Below are 16,189 nucleotides of genomic sequence, written 5' to 3'. Positions count from 1 at the left end.
ACCTATGCTTAATGCTATCTCCACTCACATTGTCTGCACCTTTAAGACTTGATTAGCTGTAAAAACTTGCATTCTAATCATTATTCTGTAAACTGAGTGTGAGTCTTTACATCCCCTGTTTGCGATCAGAACTCTCTATTCACCTGGCGAAGGGTCAGAGACCCAAAAGCAAGTGGCTTTTGCTATCAAATAAGCCTGTTGGTTTTGAGAGACTTCTTACTGTGTTTACCCCAGTCCAACACCGGCATCTCCACATCATGTGGAACTTAGAGCCAGGGGACACATCTCAAGATGAGCGGTCAACCATTTAGGACTGAGATGAGGTGAAAGTTCTTCATTCAGAGGACGGTGAACCTGTGGAACTCTCAATATAAAAGGTTGCCAAGGCCAAGTCACTGACTTGTTTTTATTAATTCAGTCATGGGACGTGGGTGTCATTGGCTGGGCCAGCATTTATTGCACATTTCTAATTGCCTTGAGAAGGTGGTGGTGAGTGACCTTCTTGAATCGCTGCAGTCCATGTGTTGTGGGTTGGACCACAATGCTGTTAGGGAGGGAATTCCAGGATTTTGACCCAGCGATGGTGAAGGAACGGCGAGATATTTCCAAGTCAGGATGGTGAGTGGCTTGGAGAGGAACTTGCAGGTGGTGGTGTTCCCATGTATCTGCTGCCCTTGTCCTTCTAGATGGAAGCGGTTATGGGTTTGGAAGGTATGTATTCAAGAAAGAGATAGATAATCTTATAGATTTCAATGGTACCAAGGGGCATGGGTAGATAGCGGACTTTGAGATTGAGGATCAACCACAATTGAATTGAATGGTGGAACAGGCTCGAAAGGGCGAATGGCTTACATCTGCTCCTAATTTCTACGCAAAGAGGTGGAGAGGTTTAGAGAAGGCATTCCAGCTTTGGGTCTAGGCATCAGAGATACAACAGTGGAATGAATAAAATTATGGATGAAAAATAGGTCAGAATTGCAGGAGCAGAGACCTCAGAGAATTATCAGGCTGCAGGAGATTGCAGAGATATGAAGGGGGAAGTCATGGAAGGATTTGAAAAAAGAACATGAATTTTATGGAGGATGGAGGTCTTACCCTCATGTGGTACAAGGTAAATGGATCCATCGGGGGTTAATTTTGTCTCCTGAATGGGAGTAATCAGTTGATGATAGATCTCATATCCAGTCTGTTTCTGTATCACAGCAACCTTTCAGCAAGACTTCACACCCGGAGTGTAACTGTGCATAATTTATCCACCACTCTTGAATTAACACATCCTAATTAAACTTTTCACCCTACCGGATGCTGGTCAATTGTTAAATAGCTAAATGGCCTAGTTGGTGCACACTAGAAGTGCTGTAGAAATAACATGCTTGAGGTTCCCGAAACATTTGCAGCTTTTTAAGGAACATTAAGCTCTTGAATTAACTGTTCACATAGGAGCTCGTTGCAAGTATCTACCAGTGTGCGGGGGGGAAGTCTTTTCTCTTTCTCTTGCTTGAGGCTAAGTTTAATTTTGTAGCCATGTTCTCCAGTTCTGTGATCACAGTTTGAGTTAAATAACTTGCTCATATTCACGTGTTTTGCCATGTTAAGAGTTGCAGCGTATTTATGCTTAACCGTCATTGCTCCAGTGAAAGTCCTCTGCTTTCTCATTTTGTAACCACTATCTCACTGGGAAACCAGCGAGATTGGCTGGTTTTACTTACGCTCCCGTCTGATCTTATCCTCCAGACGGGGAGGAACATTGGCCGGAATCAAGTAGGACAATCAAATTACCCACTTGTTTCCATAGGTTTCCCACCCAAGAAGATAAGTCAAAATGACACGCACCCCACCCCCCCCGCCCCTCCCCGATTCCAGGATTGCTGTCACTCTTTTCTGAACCCTCTTTCAGGCATCAATGTGGTTTGGGGTAATGTTCCAGTCTGCATATAATGGTCCGGAAATTCTGCTTCACTTACAAAACGGGGTTGACAATTGCACAATCTGTGTTCACATGGCCATGGAAGGTAAAGTAAAATTTATTTATTAGTCACAGGTAGGCTTACCTAAACACTGCAATGAAGTTATTCTGAAAATTCCCTAGTCGCCACATTCTGCCTCTTGCTCGGGTACACTTAGGGAGAATGTCGCATGGCTAATGTACCTAACCGGCATGACTTTCGGACTGTGGGAAGAAACCAGAATACCCGGAGGAAACCCACACAGATACAGATAGGACTTGCAAACTCCACAAGACAGTAATCCAAGCCGGGAATTGAACCTGAGTCCCTGGCACTGTGAGGCAGCAGTGCTAACCACTGTGTGTTTAAGATTTGTACATATAGCAGCTCTACGTTGTTGCGGATTGAAAATGGCATTTTTCTACTATACCTGCATGTACCAACAGAGGGAGTCTAATAGGAAGAGATAATAAAGGATCTATCCATTTTCCTAGGCACTAGGAGACAAGTACTTGAGAGCCATGTTTAACTGCTCAAGCAGACAAAAGTCTGTCTTGGGCTGAATATATAATTGTTCTGTCCCAAGGACTTTACATGCAGGACTTTGTTTCACTTCAGTAACTTAATGGGCTCCAACAGTCATTCAAATGGCTACATTTTTGTTTGCAGCAGAAGGAAAATATGTTTGTGTAGTCAAACTCCTGAAGGATGGAGACGACTTAGAACCACAGAAGTATAGACCCATAAAAATATTATAGTGCAGAAGGAGACCATTTGGCCTATTTTGTCCATGCTAGCCCAAGGACATCCATGTGCTCTTTCTAATTCCACCTTCCTACACTGGGGCCATAACCCTGTAGCTTATAGCACTTACGGTGCAGATCCAGATGCTTTTTAAAAGTGTCTCTATCTCCACTACCAACTTGGGCAGTGAAGTTCAGACACCAACCAACTTCTGCACAAGAAGGTTTGCCACTTACCTGCCATTTACTTTGAATCTATATCCCTGGTTCTCGAATTTTCCACCAAGGGAAACAATTTTATCCTGTCCACTTATTTCTTCTCGTCGTAATTTTGTACATCTCTACCGAGTCACCCCTCAGTCCTCTTTGTTCCAAGGCAATAACCCCAACCTATCCAATCTCTCCTCAGAGCTACACTTTTCTAACCCTTGCAACATTCTTGTAAACCTCCTCTGCTCTCTCTCCAGGGAAATTATGTCCTTTCTGTAATAATGGTGACCAGATCAGCGCACAGTGCTCCAGTTGTGGCCTCGCCAGTGTTTTATACAATTCCAATATTATATCCTTATGTCTATACCTTTGCCAATGAAGGAGAGAATTCCATATGTTTTATATGGGGAGGTGGTGGCACAGTGATATTGTTGCTGGAGTAGTAATCCAAAGACCCAGGATAATGCTCTGGGGATTGGGGTTCGAATCTCACTACTGTAGATGGTGAAATCTGAATTTAATAGAAATCTGGAATTAAAAACCTCTTGATGATCATGAAACCACTGTTGATTGTCATTAAAAAGGAAAACACCTTCCTTTGGTGAAGGAAATCTGCCATCATAGAATCATAGAATCCTACAGTACAGAAGTCCATTTCGCCCATCAAGTCTGCACCAACCACAATCCCACCTAGGCCCTATCTCCTTACCCCCATGTATTTACCCTACTAGTCTCCCTGACACTAAGGGGCAATTTAGCATGGCCAATCCACCTCACTCAAATATCTTTCTGTGACTCCACAGAAATGTGGTTGACTCTTAAATACTTTCAAATGGCCTAGCAAACCACTCAAGGGTAATTAAACACATCCCATGAATGAATTTTAAAACAAACACAGCACCTTATTTACCAATGCAATGCTAGAAATTGTGATGCATGAACTGATGAGCAAACCGCCATCTCCTTCACTTCTGAATGAAACCCACCAGAAAGAACGATGCGTCAAGGCTATGGACACCATCAGTAATTTCCAAAGGACCTGTCTCCTAGTCTCGAAGGTATGGGTAAGTCTGAAGAAAGCTGTAAAGGTAAATCTCCCAGCAGCTTCCTATATCCTGGACACAGGCCATAGTCTTCCTTCATGCTTTATTACTCTTCAGAATTTGCACAGATCTTTACCATGAATTATTACCATGCAGGCAATAATGCAACATGAAAGGTGAAGTTGGCATAGTCCCAGATGACCATAGGCTGCTCTCCCCTTTGATGGGGAGAGCTGACTGGTGGCGATTTAACCTGAGGGTCACCACACCTTAGGCTAAAGTTGAGAAGGCAGGGCCTTCATGAATAACCTCAACCAGTTTGGGAATTGAACCCACACCGTTGGCGTCACTAGCCAACTGAGCTAAATCAACACAGCACAAACATAAAAACGCACAAATGAAACCGTGGTGGGGATTTGATCTAGCAAATCTTTTTAACATTTTCTTGTCACTAATACAAGTTAATTCATTGCAGAATGTGATTGTCTGTTTGATGGGAACTTGCACCACCTAGTATATAAAACCCCTGAACTAGTAGCTAGATTGGCCATGTTACTGCAGGGTAATATTCACACCACACCAGTGCCAGGCAAAAGCCATCTCCATTAAGAGATAATCCAACCACTACTCCTTGACGTTCAATGGCATTACCATTACCAAATCATAGTACCCCTATAGTGTGGAAGGAGGCCGTTTGGCCTATCAAATCTGCAATGACCACAAGCCCACCCAGGCTCTCTTCCCATATTTACCCTGCGAATCGCCCTAACACTAGGGTTAATTTAACATGGTCAATCAACCTAACCCCCACATCTTTGGATCTCTTCACCATCAACGTCCTGGGGACTATGGTTGACCAGAAACTGAATTGGACTAGCCACGTAAATACTGTGGCTATAAGAACAGGTCAGAGGCTGGGAATCCTGGTGGAAGTAACTCACTTCCTGACTTCCCAAAGCCTGCCCACTATCTACAAGGCACAAGTCAGGAGTGTAATGGAATACTCTCTACTTGCCTGGATAAGCGCAGTTACAACAACATTCAATAAGCTTAACACCATCCAGAACAAAGCTGCCCTCTTGATTGGCACCCCATCTACAAATATTCACATTTTCCACCATTGATGCATAGTGACAGCAGTGTGTACCATCTAGAAGATGCACTGCAGGGACTCACAAAGGCTCCTTAGGCAGCACCTTCCAAACCCACAACCTCCACCAGCTAGAAGGGCAGCAGACGCATGGGAACACACCCACCTGGAAGTTTCGGCCAAGTCACTCACCATCCTGACTTGGAAATATATTGCCTTTCCTTCATTGTTACTGGGTCAAAGACATGCAACTCCTTCCCTAACAGCACAGTGGGTGTACCTATACCATATGGATTGCAGAGATTCAGGATGACAGCTCACCAGCACACCTTCTCAAAGGCACAGTGAGAAATCTTACAACACCAGGTTAAAGCCCAACAGGTTTATTCGGAATCACAAGCTTTCAGAGCACTGCTCCTTCGTCAGATGAGTCCCTTCTCAAAGGCAATTAGGGATGGACAATGAATGTTGGCCTTAACAGTGCCATTCACAACTCGCAAATGATTTTAGAAAAAAAACTCTAGAAATCATCAAAATGGCCCTGAGGCACTCAAAGATTCATCTCTCATTTGATGCGTTACCAGTAGGCAAACTCTCTCCAGAGATACAGCAGACCAACCGCTACCCAGGACTTCACACTTCTTTCCGAGGTGGAAGCAGTCTCTCCCACTATCACAAAATTCTTACTGATCTTCGCCACAAAATTGCAGGATGTCCAAAAACAACAATAAGTTTACATGGACTATGCCCAAATCCAAGAACTCTGGCAAGAAGGATGTCCAAATATTGCTCTACTAATCAACAACTTTATAAATATCATAAACAGTGCAGGCATGGAGATCCCAAGGATACATCAAACGGCTTGTGAGATGCTGACTCACCCCCAGATTCAGTACAAGACCACCTGCTCCCACTTAGTAGCCACAAGGTAAACAGAGTGAGTGGTGAAGACACCACAGTGATTCATAGAATCATCGAATTCTACAGTGCAGAAGGAGGCCATTCAGCCCAATGAAGCTGCACCCACCACAATCCCATCCAGGCCCTATCCCCAAACACTTACTCCGGCTAGTCCCCCTGACACTAAAAGGTCAATTTTAGCATGGCAAATCCACCTAACCCACACATGTTTGGAGTGTGGGAGGAAACAGGAGCACCTGGAGGAAACCCATGTCGACAATGTGCAATCTCTGCACGGGCAGTGACCCAAGCTGGGAATCGAACCCAGGTCCTGGCACTATGGCACAGCAATGCTAACCACTGTGCCACCGTGCTGCCCCCAACTCAACCTCTGACTTTGAGCTGACATGGCGATAGAACCAATATAATGTTAATGGTTTAAAACGACCATGACGTAAATAGTTTAAATAAATAGCTGACATTGTTATTAAAAGAGTTGATAGTGCACTTGATTTGATTTATTATCACGTGTATTAACATACAGTGAAAAGTATTGTTTCTTGCGCGCTACACAGACAAAACATACTGTTCATAGAGAAGGAAATGAGGGATTGCAGAATGTAGTATTACAGCAATAGTTAAAGTGTAGAGAAAGATCAACTTAATTTAAGATAGATCCTTTCAAAAGTCTGACAGCAGCAGAGAAGAAACTGCTCTAGAGTCTTTTGGTCTGTGATCCCAGACTTTTGTATCTTTTTCCCAATGGAAGAAGGTGGAAGAGAGAATGCCCGGGGAGGGTGGGGTCTTTAATTATGCTGGCTGCTTTGCTGAGGCAACGGAAAATGTAGACAGAGTCAATGGATTGGGGGGGGTGGGGGGTGGGGAGCGGTGGTGGAGGGTAATGGGTTAATTGAATAGTTACGGTACTAAGTGATGCAGACCACGATGCAGCAATGACCTCAGCAGTCTTGTGCTAGAGACTCTTGTACAGCAGTCAGGATTCAAGAGAGATATGCTGATGTAATTCATTGTCTATGTAGTGTACACAGTGTAAATAAATCCATTTGAAGTACCTACCTGAGTCAAACTGCAGTCTCTCTCAATAAGGTAGACCACACCACCAGCATAATAAAACACAGACGGCTTATCAAAGGATGACGTTATTGGCACACTGGATTTACCTCCATGGTTACTGCAACCTCTACTGCAATCTAACCTTGTTCCTTTGCTTACTTGTTTAAAAAAAAAATCACTGTGTGGATCACTGCTTCCTGGCTTTATTGATGTCCTCATATTAAAAGGGAGTAATTACAGATATTGCCTTAGGTATGAATTCCACAGGCCTATTTCAAGACAGGATCTAATCACTGTGTATTATGGCTGCTCTCTAATTTGCGCCTAGATTTCACAGCAGGAACTGCAATGTCTGCCAGCCTTTTAGATGCTTTCTCTCGCTGCCGGGGCAGGACATGATCAGATTGATTTCCTTGCTGAGAATTTTGTTTCATTCGTGTCTTTGACTTGTCCAGCCCTGCCAGAGATTATTGTGATATCGTCACCTGTAACGTGAAAGGTGTCTGGTGCTTGAATGTTCTCAACGTGGGATTTTGTGCCTGCGTTTCCCGTTTCCCGCTCCAGTGTTTGTATCGAAGCCAGCCATTGTTCCTGGCTTTCTGATGCCCCAATCTGTTTCAATTTCCTTTGCAATAATCGCCATTCTTTCATTGTCACGAGGTCAAAATCCTTGAGCTCCCTGTTACACAGTGGGAAGTTGACTCCCACTCTGAGAGCTAACCACTCAAAGGAGGAGTACCTCGCTTTATAATCTGTTAAAAGTGTGCGAGAAGTAGCACAATCTGTCCTTCAGCAACTTTTTGTCGTTAAATCAAAATAACTACCTGAGATAGTCCAAAATAAACAAGTAACAATTTATTTATCTAACAGTGAACAGGTTAACTAAACTATTAGCAAACCCAATAAAACACTATTCTAATCGAATGCTGTTAAGATAAATGTAATTCTCACTTATTAACAAAAAAAAACTTTTAGTCACTCTCAAAATTACAAGATAATGAAGGGGCTAGATAGGGTAGAGGTAGAGAGATTCTTTCCGCTTAGAAAGGAAACGAGAACTAGAGGGCACAGCCTCAAAATAAGGGTGGGGGGGGGGTGGGGGGAGCAGTTTAGAACAGAGTTGAGGAGGAACTTCTTCTCTCAAGAGGGTGGTGAATCTCTGGAATTCTCTGCCCATTGAAGTGGTGGAGGCTACCTCTTTGAATATATTTAAGTCACAGGTAGATAGGTTTCTGATAGTCAAGGGAATTAAGGGTTATGGGGAGCAGGCAGGAAAGTGGAACTGATCCACTTCAGATCAGCATTGATCTTATTGAATGGCGGGGCAGGCTTGAAGGGCTAGATGGCCGACTCCTGCTCCTATTTCTTATGTTCTTATTTCAACCAGGTTTGTCATCTTCCAGAATCTTCGGGTCTTCTCTGTTCATTTCTTCTGTCTGGACTTCTTTCTTCTCTGCTTTCTTTGGTATCTTCGCTATCGAGATCAGACTTTGACTTAAGACATAAATGGGACTCTTATGCTCTCAGATAGCCATTGCTGTCGCTGCCTATTGTCCCACTGCCTATTCTTTTATATCTGTGGTGACATATCCACATCCCCACAATAGGATTGGTTCTCAGCTTATCAAAACATCAAAGTTAAATCTAATAGGTTGCTTGGTATCTAAGTGCCTAATATAAATTGATTTGTTAAATTCAGAAGCCTGTTCTGATTCAAGTTTTTGAAGCCTGTTATCAAGGCAATCCTGCTGCCTGGCCCTCCAATACAATACTTCCATCTGGTTCTCCATGTACCTTTTTTTAGACTCTAAGTATAGAAAAAGCACCACCTATTAAAGGGACCAGGCACTGCTTTCCATTCTAGCATTTTACTCAACTTTGCGACACTCCCTATTGTGTCAGCATTGGGAACACTCTGCCGCATGGACTACAATGGTTCAACATGATTGCCCATCACTTTCTTCTCAGAGGCAACTAGGTTTGAGTTTAAGTTTATTTATTAGTGTCACAAGTAGGCTTACATTAACACTGCAATGAAGTTACTTAGACCAGGGGTAAAATCTACTTTGGAATGACAGAAAGTCTGCAGTGTAGAAGGAGGCCATTCACCCCATCAAGACTACACCGACTCTTCGACAGGGCATCCCACCCAGGCCCTATCCCTGTAACCCCACATATTTACCCTGCTAATCCTCCTAACCTAAGCATCTTAGGACACTATGGAGTAATTTAGCATAGCCAATTCAGCTAACGCACACACCTTTAGAGTGTGGGAGGCAATCGGAGCACCAAGAGGAAAGCCACGCAGACATGGGGAGAACATACAAACTCCACACAATGACGCAGGCCGGAATTGAACATAGGTCCCTGGCGCTTTGAGGCAGCAGTGCTAACCACTGTGCCAGTGTGTCGCCCCGATCCCGAAATGGGATTGAAGAATTTTGAAATAAGGATAGACATGAGGCCATCAATGTGATGCAAAGATCCTTGCATTGTGGGGTTGGTGGGCTGCCATTGTGCAGTGTTGAATAATGTAGCCTGTCCTATCAGGCTGAGATCAGGCAGACATTGCAGGATTATTCATTGGACAAGCAAAGATCTTCCGTTCTGTGGAAGTTACGCACGTTCACTCATTTCCCACAGGAAATTAAATGTTCGTTTCAGCTGTAGAAGAGCTTCACAGCTTCACTCAATTTTTAATGTGTGCACTTCCTACGAATGCGCCCTGCATAGTTATTAGAAGGGGAAACCTCAGCTCCCTTTTCATTCAGGACTTCGAGGCACCATGAACAAATGGTGCAATTTCCAAGCAGAGGAGGTGAAATTGGAGTGCACTCCATGGCCAGAATTTTACTAGCCCATGGGAATTGGAGCAGGCAAGGGATGGAGCATGGGAAAGTCCGCTGACCTGGGGTGGGATTTTCCGGTTTCCGAACGAAGGTGGTCATAAAATCCCGCCGAACCTGGTTTTCAGGCTGGAATTGGGGTGCAAAGGGGTCCAATTTAGGTGCTGAACCCTCATTGCCTGAAGTGTCAGAAAGAATCTGATTAGAGGCTTTCCTGATGGCTACTGAGCTCCTTAAATAATACCAGTAAGAAGCTGACATCTGTGTTACAACCCAATCCAGAAATTAGTTTGCCCTGAACACATTATTACTCAGTCTATATCTAAACTAACCACCACGTATTAAAGGTCCATTATAAAACTGCTGCCCATTACCAGTCACTGTTTACCCTCCCCACTGAACTTGCCTGTGACCTCAGATACCATTCCATTCATTCAATCATACTACCGCCTACCCATTTGGGACAGTGATTGACTCAGATACAGAGTCGTATCAATGGTTTTACAACAATGTTAACATTGCACCAATCTTTCACGGAGCTAATAACAAGCCTTTAGACCACCTTGCTGACCCAACCTATTGTATCTTTAATGCTTTCTTTTCAAACATTGCAGTTGCTCTCCATTCACTTTGTACAAGTTTAAATCGTTACTTTTTGGGAGTTGATTTTAAGCTTTCCTGATGTCAGAAACACATGAGGTGAGGGTATTTAATGTGCCCTGGAGCTGCTGATTTTACACATGCTGCACTGAACAAGTGGCATGAATTGTCACTCATAAGAACATAAGAAATAGGAGCAGGAGTAGGCCATCTAGCCCTCTGAGCCTGCCCCGCCATTCAATAAGATCATGGCTGATCTGAAGTGGATCAGTTCAACTTTCCCGCTCTCTCCCTGTAACCCTTAATTCCCATGTCTATCAGAAATCTATCTATCCGTGACCTAAACATAGTCTCCACCACTTCAAAGGGCAGAGAATTCCAGAGATTCACCACCCTTTGAGTGAAGAAGTTCCTCCTTAACTCCATTCTAAACTGCCACCCCACCCCCCCCTTATTTTGAGGCCTCTAGTTCTATTTTCCTTCCTAAGCAGAAAGAATCTCTCTACCTCTACCCTATCTAGCCCCTTCATTATCTTGTAAGTCTCTACAAGATCCCCCCTCAGCCTTCTAAACTCTAATGAGTACAGGCCCAGTCTATTTAATCTCTCCTCATAAGCTAACCCCCTCATCTCTGGTATCAGCCTGGTGAACCTTCTCTGTACTCCCTCCAAGGCCAATATATCCTTCTGCAAATAAGGGGACCAAAACTGCACACAGTACTCCAGTTGCAGTCACACCAGAGCCTTGTACAGTTGCAGCAAGACCTCCCTGCTTTTATATTCGATCTCCCTCGCTATAAAGGCCAGCATCCCATTCACCTTCTTGATCACCTGCTGCACCTGCAGACCGAGTTTTTGCGAATCGTGCACAAGGACCCCCAGGTCCCTCTGCACTGTAGCATGCTGCAGCTTTTCGCCCTTTAAATAATAACCCCTCCTACTACAGTCAAAGTAAACTGAGAGGTTGTAAATCTGTACGTGAGGGGGGTTGCTTCTTCTATGGGTGGCGTGGTGGCACAGTGGTTAGCATTGCTGCCTCACAGCACCAGGGATCAGATTTGATTCCTGGCTTGGGTCACTGTCTGTGCGGAGTCTGCACGTTCTCCCCGTGTCCGCGTGGGTTTCCTCCAGGTGCTCCAGTTTCCTCCCACACTACAAAGACGTGCTGGTTAGTTGCATTGGCCATTAGTGTGTCCGAACAGGCGCCAGAGTGTGACGACTAGGGGATTTTCAGAGTAACTTCAGTGCAGTGTTAATGTAATCTACTTATGACACTGATAGAGTTTAAAATCATAGATCATTTCAACAATCAACCTGGATACAAGTTCAAGCTGCCACACTAATTCAGGGGAAGAGTTTTTCTCCCATTTGTCCTCATCCTTCCAGAATATTATTTCCCTGACAACCACCTGGACAAGTCCAGGATCCCATCGCTCCAAAGACCATTCCTGTTAACCTGCTAATCGTTCCCTGTGGAAAGAAGCCTTCCTTTCATAACCCTGAGTCTGTGGCCCCTCATTCAGTGCCTTTGGCATATTTAAAAGCAGCTTTATCGTCCCCATCACTTCATCATATTCTTCCTCATGACATTTATTGTTGAACCTGAGCAGTTACAGCAGTGACAACCAACATGTTATGCGGGACTCCAGGGACTAGCCAAACAGATTGCTGTAAAACTTCAGCATGACTCCTGTCATTTGAAGAGTCATTATCTAGGGCACAATGATTTTTGTTATTCCTACTGTGTGTCAACATTGCTGATATTGTTGGACTCAATAAGTCCTCCAGGCCAGGTTTGCTCAATTATGCATTCTTCGGAAAAAAAGAACAATCCCAACTTGAGTCAAGTCGTATCGTCTCCCCAAAATTCATCCTTTACAAAGTGACACAGTCGTTAGGAAGGATGTGATTGCCCTAGAGGGAGCAGAGAGGAGGAGGTTGCCTGGGATGGAGCATTTGAGCTATAAAGGAGAGACTGGATAGGCCTGGGTTGTTTTCTTTAGAGCAGAAAAGGCTTAGGGGAGAACAGGATTGAGGGGTATAAGATTATTAGGGGCATGGACAGGGTGAATAGGAAGAAGCTCTTCCTCTTGGTTGAGGGAGGGCAATCACAAGAGGGCATAATTTTAGGGTGAGGGACGGGAGATTCAGAGGGGATTTGAGGAAGAAAATTCACTCGGAGGCTAGTGGGAATTGGAAATGCACTGCCTGGGGAGTTGAGGCCAAAACTTGTGAAAATATTTGGATGAGCACTTGAAGTATCTTCATATTCTAGGGTACGGGAGAAGTGCAGGAAAATGGGATTAGCACATCGTTAGTGGTAGATATTGTCAGTGCAGATGGGCCGAAGGGTCTGTATGACTCTATGGGCAGAATTTTCCAGTCCCATCTTCCACAGGAATCGTAGAGGGGGAGGGGGGGGTTGGTGGTGGTGGGATCCATGTTCCTTGACCTCAGCCAGGAAATTCCGGCCTTGGGGTGAGCACGGCCGCAAAATCCCACCCTATGATTCCATTAAAAGTTTCACGATTTGATACTTTCTACCTGCTAACTAAGCAGGAAGAAACTGAATTGGCTCAATGAGGAAGGAATGAGATTGAGTCTGACTTACATCCGTTATTTATTCTGAGGGATGAGTTTCGCAATCTCCACCGTGTTATGAACGGCGAGTTTTATGAGATTGCTCTGTTTGAAAGTGTAAAATGGAAAGGTGGCCTGTTACGAATTCTGCCCAACAATAAGCCTGGGTTAGGTGGTTGCTGTAGGAGGGGCCCTGAGTCAAAAGGTTTGCTGAACAAGTTTTCACACCTAGAAACAAAGGCACGGGGCAGCTGTGCTAACAGTGAATAGACTTTCATCTTCCAGCGTTTCGGCAGAAGAGGAAGTAGAGAGAGGGGGAGAGGACTTCTGTTAGCGTGGTCAGCAGAGAGAAGAAGCTACCCAGTTTTCAACGCAATGTCAAAGATGGATGCTGAAGGGAGAGGTGCATCCTGTGGCCAACTAAACTCCTGGATGCTTTGTCCTGTCAAAGCCAGACCAGGTGGGGGGAACCACTGAGCAAGCTTCACTGTCCGTAGTTGACTTTGAAACATTCCAAACACTGAGGGGTCTTTAGATGTTACCATATTCAGCAAACTGGAGAAATATGAATGCATTGGAAGCTGGCAGTGGCTGTGTACTGTTTCCTATTAGGTCAATAATACCAGGGAGGCATAATGCATGCCTGAGGCATGGGTTCCATGAACGCACTAACAGGGATCAACTTTTCTGTCGTCTGACGATAAGCTAACTGCAAAAATAATCATCAGTCCATAGAACCAGCTCAGAAACAGGCCTTTTGGCCCTTCTTGTCTGTGCCGAACCATTTTTTGCCTAGTCCCACTGACCTGCACTTGAACCATATCCCTCCACACCCCTCTCATCCATGAACCCGTTCAAGTTTTTCCTAAATGTTAAAAGTGACCCCGTATTTACCACTTTATCCGGCAGCTCGTTCCACACTCCCACCACTCTGCGTGAAGAAGCCCCCCCTAATATTCCCTTTAAACTTTTCCCCCTTCACCCTTAACCCATGTCCTCTAGTTCTTTTTTCTCCCCTAGCCTCAGTGGAAAAAGCCTGCTTGCATTCACTCTATCCATACCCTACAGTCAATGTTATATATAACTATAGTCAACTGTATACAACTATAGACAACGTTGCTTTTAGTTTGTTTACCACAGTAAATGCAGAAAAACCTCGAAGATCGGAATTATACCACTGCGCCTGCCTCGGGAATCAGAGTGGACGGGGGAGTGGGGTAGACCATGGAAAGGTCTGTTGACCTTGGGTGGGATTTCAGAGTTTTGGGACAAGCGAGGCTGCAAAATCCAGCCCGACACCTTATTGTCTGATCCTTCATTCGCTGGGAATGCAAGAGTGCTTATTAAAGTTTTCGGTCTCTGTGGGTTCACCCTGAAGAAACAAACTCCTGAATAACTCAAGTGGTTTTTCTCAGATCTAGACATGCCCAGATGAGTCACCAGGTTATTCTCATGGAGACTTTCATGTCCTTATTAAAAGGGGCTCACCTATATCTTATCCTGATTAATCCTATTGACATTGTTTCCCTATTAAGCATTTAAATACACATTTTGACATCATCATTAACCAGTTATGTGTATGTCTTTTTTGAGGGCAGCACAGTGGTTAGCACTGCTGCCTCACAGCATCAGGGACTCAGGTTCGATTCCCGGCTTGGGTCACTGTCCGTGCGGAGTCTGCGCATTCTCCCCGTGTCTGTGTGGGTTTCCTCTGGGTGCTCCAGTTTCCTCCCGCAGTTGGAAAGACGTGCTGGTTAGATGCATTGGCCATGCTAAATTCTCCCTCAGTGTATCGAAACAGGCGCCGGAGTGTGGCAACTAGGGGATTTTCATAGTAACATCATTGCAGTGTTAATGTAAACCTACTTGTGTTACTAATAAATAAAGTTTAGAAAAAAAAGTTTAAAACAAATTTACATGCTAGTCCCAGTGTTTCTGTTAGCAGGGTGAGCCAGGACGCACAATCCTTATTAACTTGTTGACAGGGATGGTTATGCAAACCGCGATTCAGAGTAATCGCTTCAACATATTGCTTTAAGCTGTGCAAAGCTCCGTCATTCCAACAAACACAGGTCATAAATAAGCTGGGATCCATTGTTTTGCGAGAAACAGATACTAAATAATGAAATAATTACCTGATAGGACGGTGAAGATGGCAGCAAAGGCGTTCAGTTTTAAGCCATCGATCACGTTTGTGTAGTGACAGATTTCAATGCACATGAGACTGAGGCCAACTACTAGCAAGAGGATATAAAGAATCTCTGCCACGATGGACAGCCAGAGGACACCTAGAGGAAAAGATAAATGAAACAAATAAATCAAGGTTGAGTATCAGAATCATCTGTGTAACAGCAATGCTTAATAATGAAAGATTTAGGCTTCTAATCAAAGAATTCTTAATCCATTTGTTAAATTATATTGGTAATTGATTTTTTTTCCCAATAACAGCTAAGTTATGGAGTTAATCTTGGCTCCAATACCCTCCCCCAGCCTTATAAACCATCAGCTCTAACTGCTGCCCTGAGTCAAGCCAGGCATAGTGGCACAGCGGTTAGCACTGCTGCCTCACATCGCCAGGGACCCGGGTTCAACTCCAGCCTCGGGTCACTGTCTGTGTGGAGTTTGCACTTTCTCCCCGTGTCTGTGTGGGTTTCCTCTGGGTGCTCCAGTTTCCTCCCACAGTCCAAATACGGGTTAGGTGGATTGGCCATGCTAAATTAACCCTACTGTTAGAGGGTTTAGAGATGAAGGGTTACGGGAATAAAGGCTGGGTGGGATTGCGGGTGGGGCAGACTCGACGGGCTGAACGACCTCCTTCTGCACTGTAGGAATTCTATGACTCATTAAACAATGACCACTTGTCAATGGTAACTGCGACTGTTAAACTGCAGAGCAGCACGGCTCAATGTCACTGCAAAGAAACATCACTGGGAAACGAAAATGTCATATAGTCATTGTGTGACTATAATCTATAATTGTGAGCGGGTGTGGAATTGGGCACACATTATGTAAAAAGCTGATGATTTTGCAACGTCAGCTATTCCTTCTCCATGCAGGCTTTTTAAAAAAATAATTGTAGCAAGTCTAGTGAAAGGGATAAGAGATCAGAAGTGCCAATCTCTGTAGTAAATGGGTTGGTTAAGTGGGGTGGGGTGGAT

The 16,189-nt window shown here is 44.3% G+C and overlaps 1 protein-coding gene across 1 annotated transcript in view; it reads right to left on the bottom strand.

Annotated features, from left to right (window-relative positions):
* gsg1l2b (gsg1-like 2b) overlaps positions 1-16,189 on the bottom strand; it is a 170,020-nt gene that overhangs the window by 120,815 nt on the left and 33,016 nt on the right. Inside the window, exon 3 of the mRNA XM_080209224.1 lies at positions 15,167-15,319. Coding sequence (XP_080065350.1) covers positions 15,167-15,319 — 153 coding nt within the window. The remainder of the gene's footprint in view (positions 1-15,166; positions 15,320-16,189) is intronic.

Source organism: Carcharhinus amblyrhynchos, chromosome 21 (assembly GCF_965287045.1).
Source record: "Carcharhinus amblyrhynchos chromosome 21, sCarAmb.v2.hapA, whole genome shotgun sequence".
Classification (NCBI taxonomy): domain Eukaryota; kingdom Metazoa; phylum Chordata; class Chondrichthyes; order Carcharhiniformes; family Carcharhinidae; genus Carcharhinus; species Carcharhinus amblyrhynchos.
This window is presented reverse-complemented; position numbering and strand designations above follow the sequence as displayed.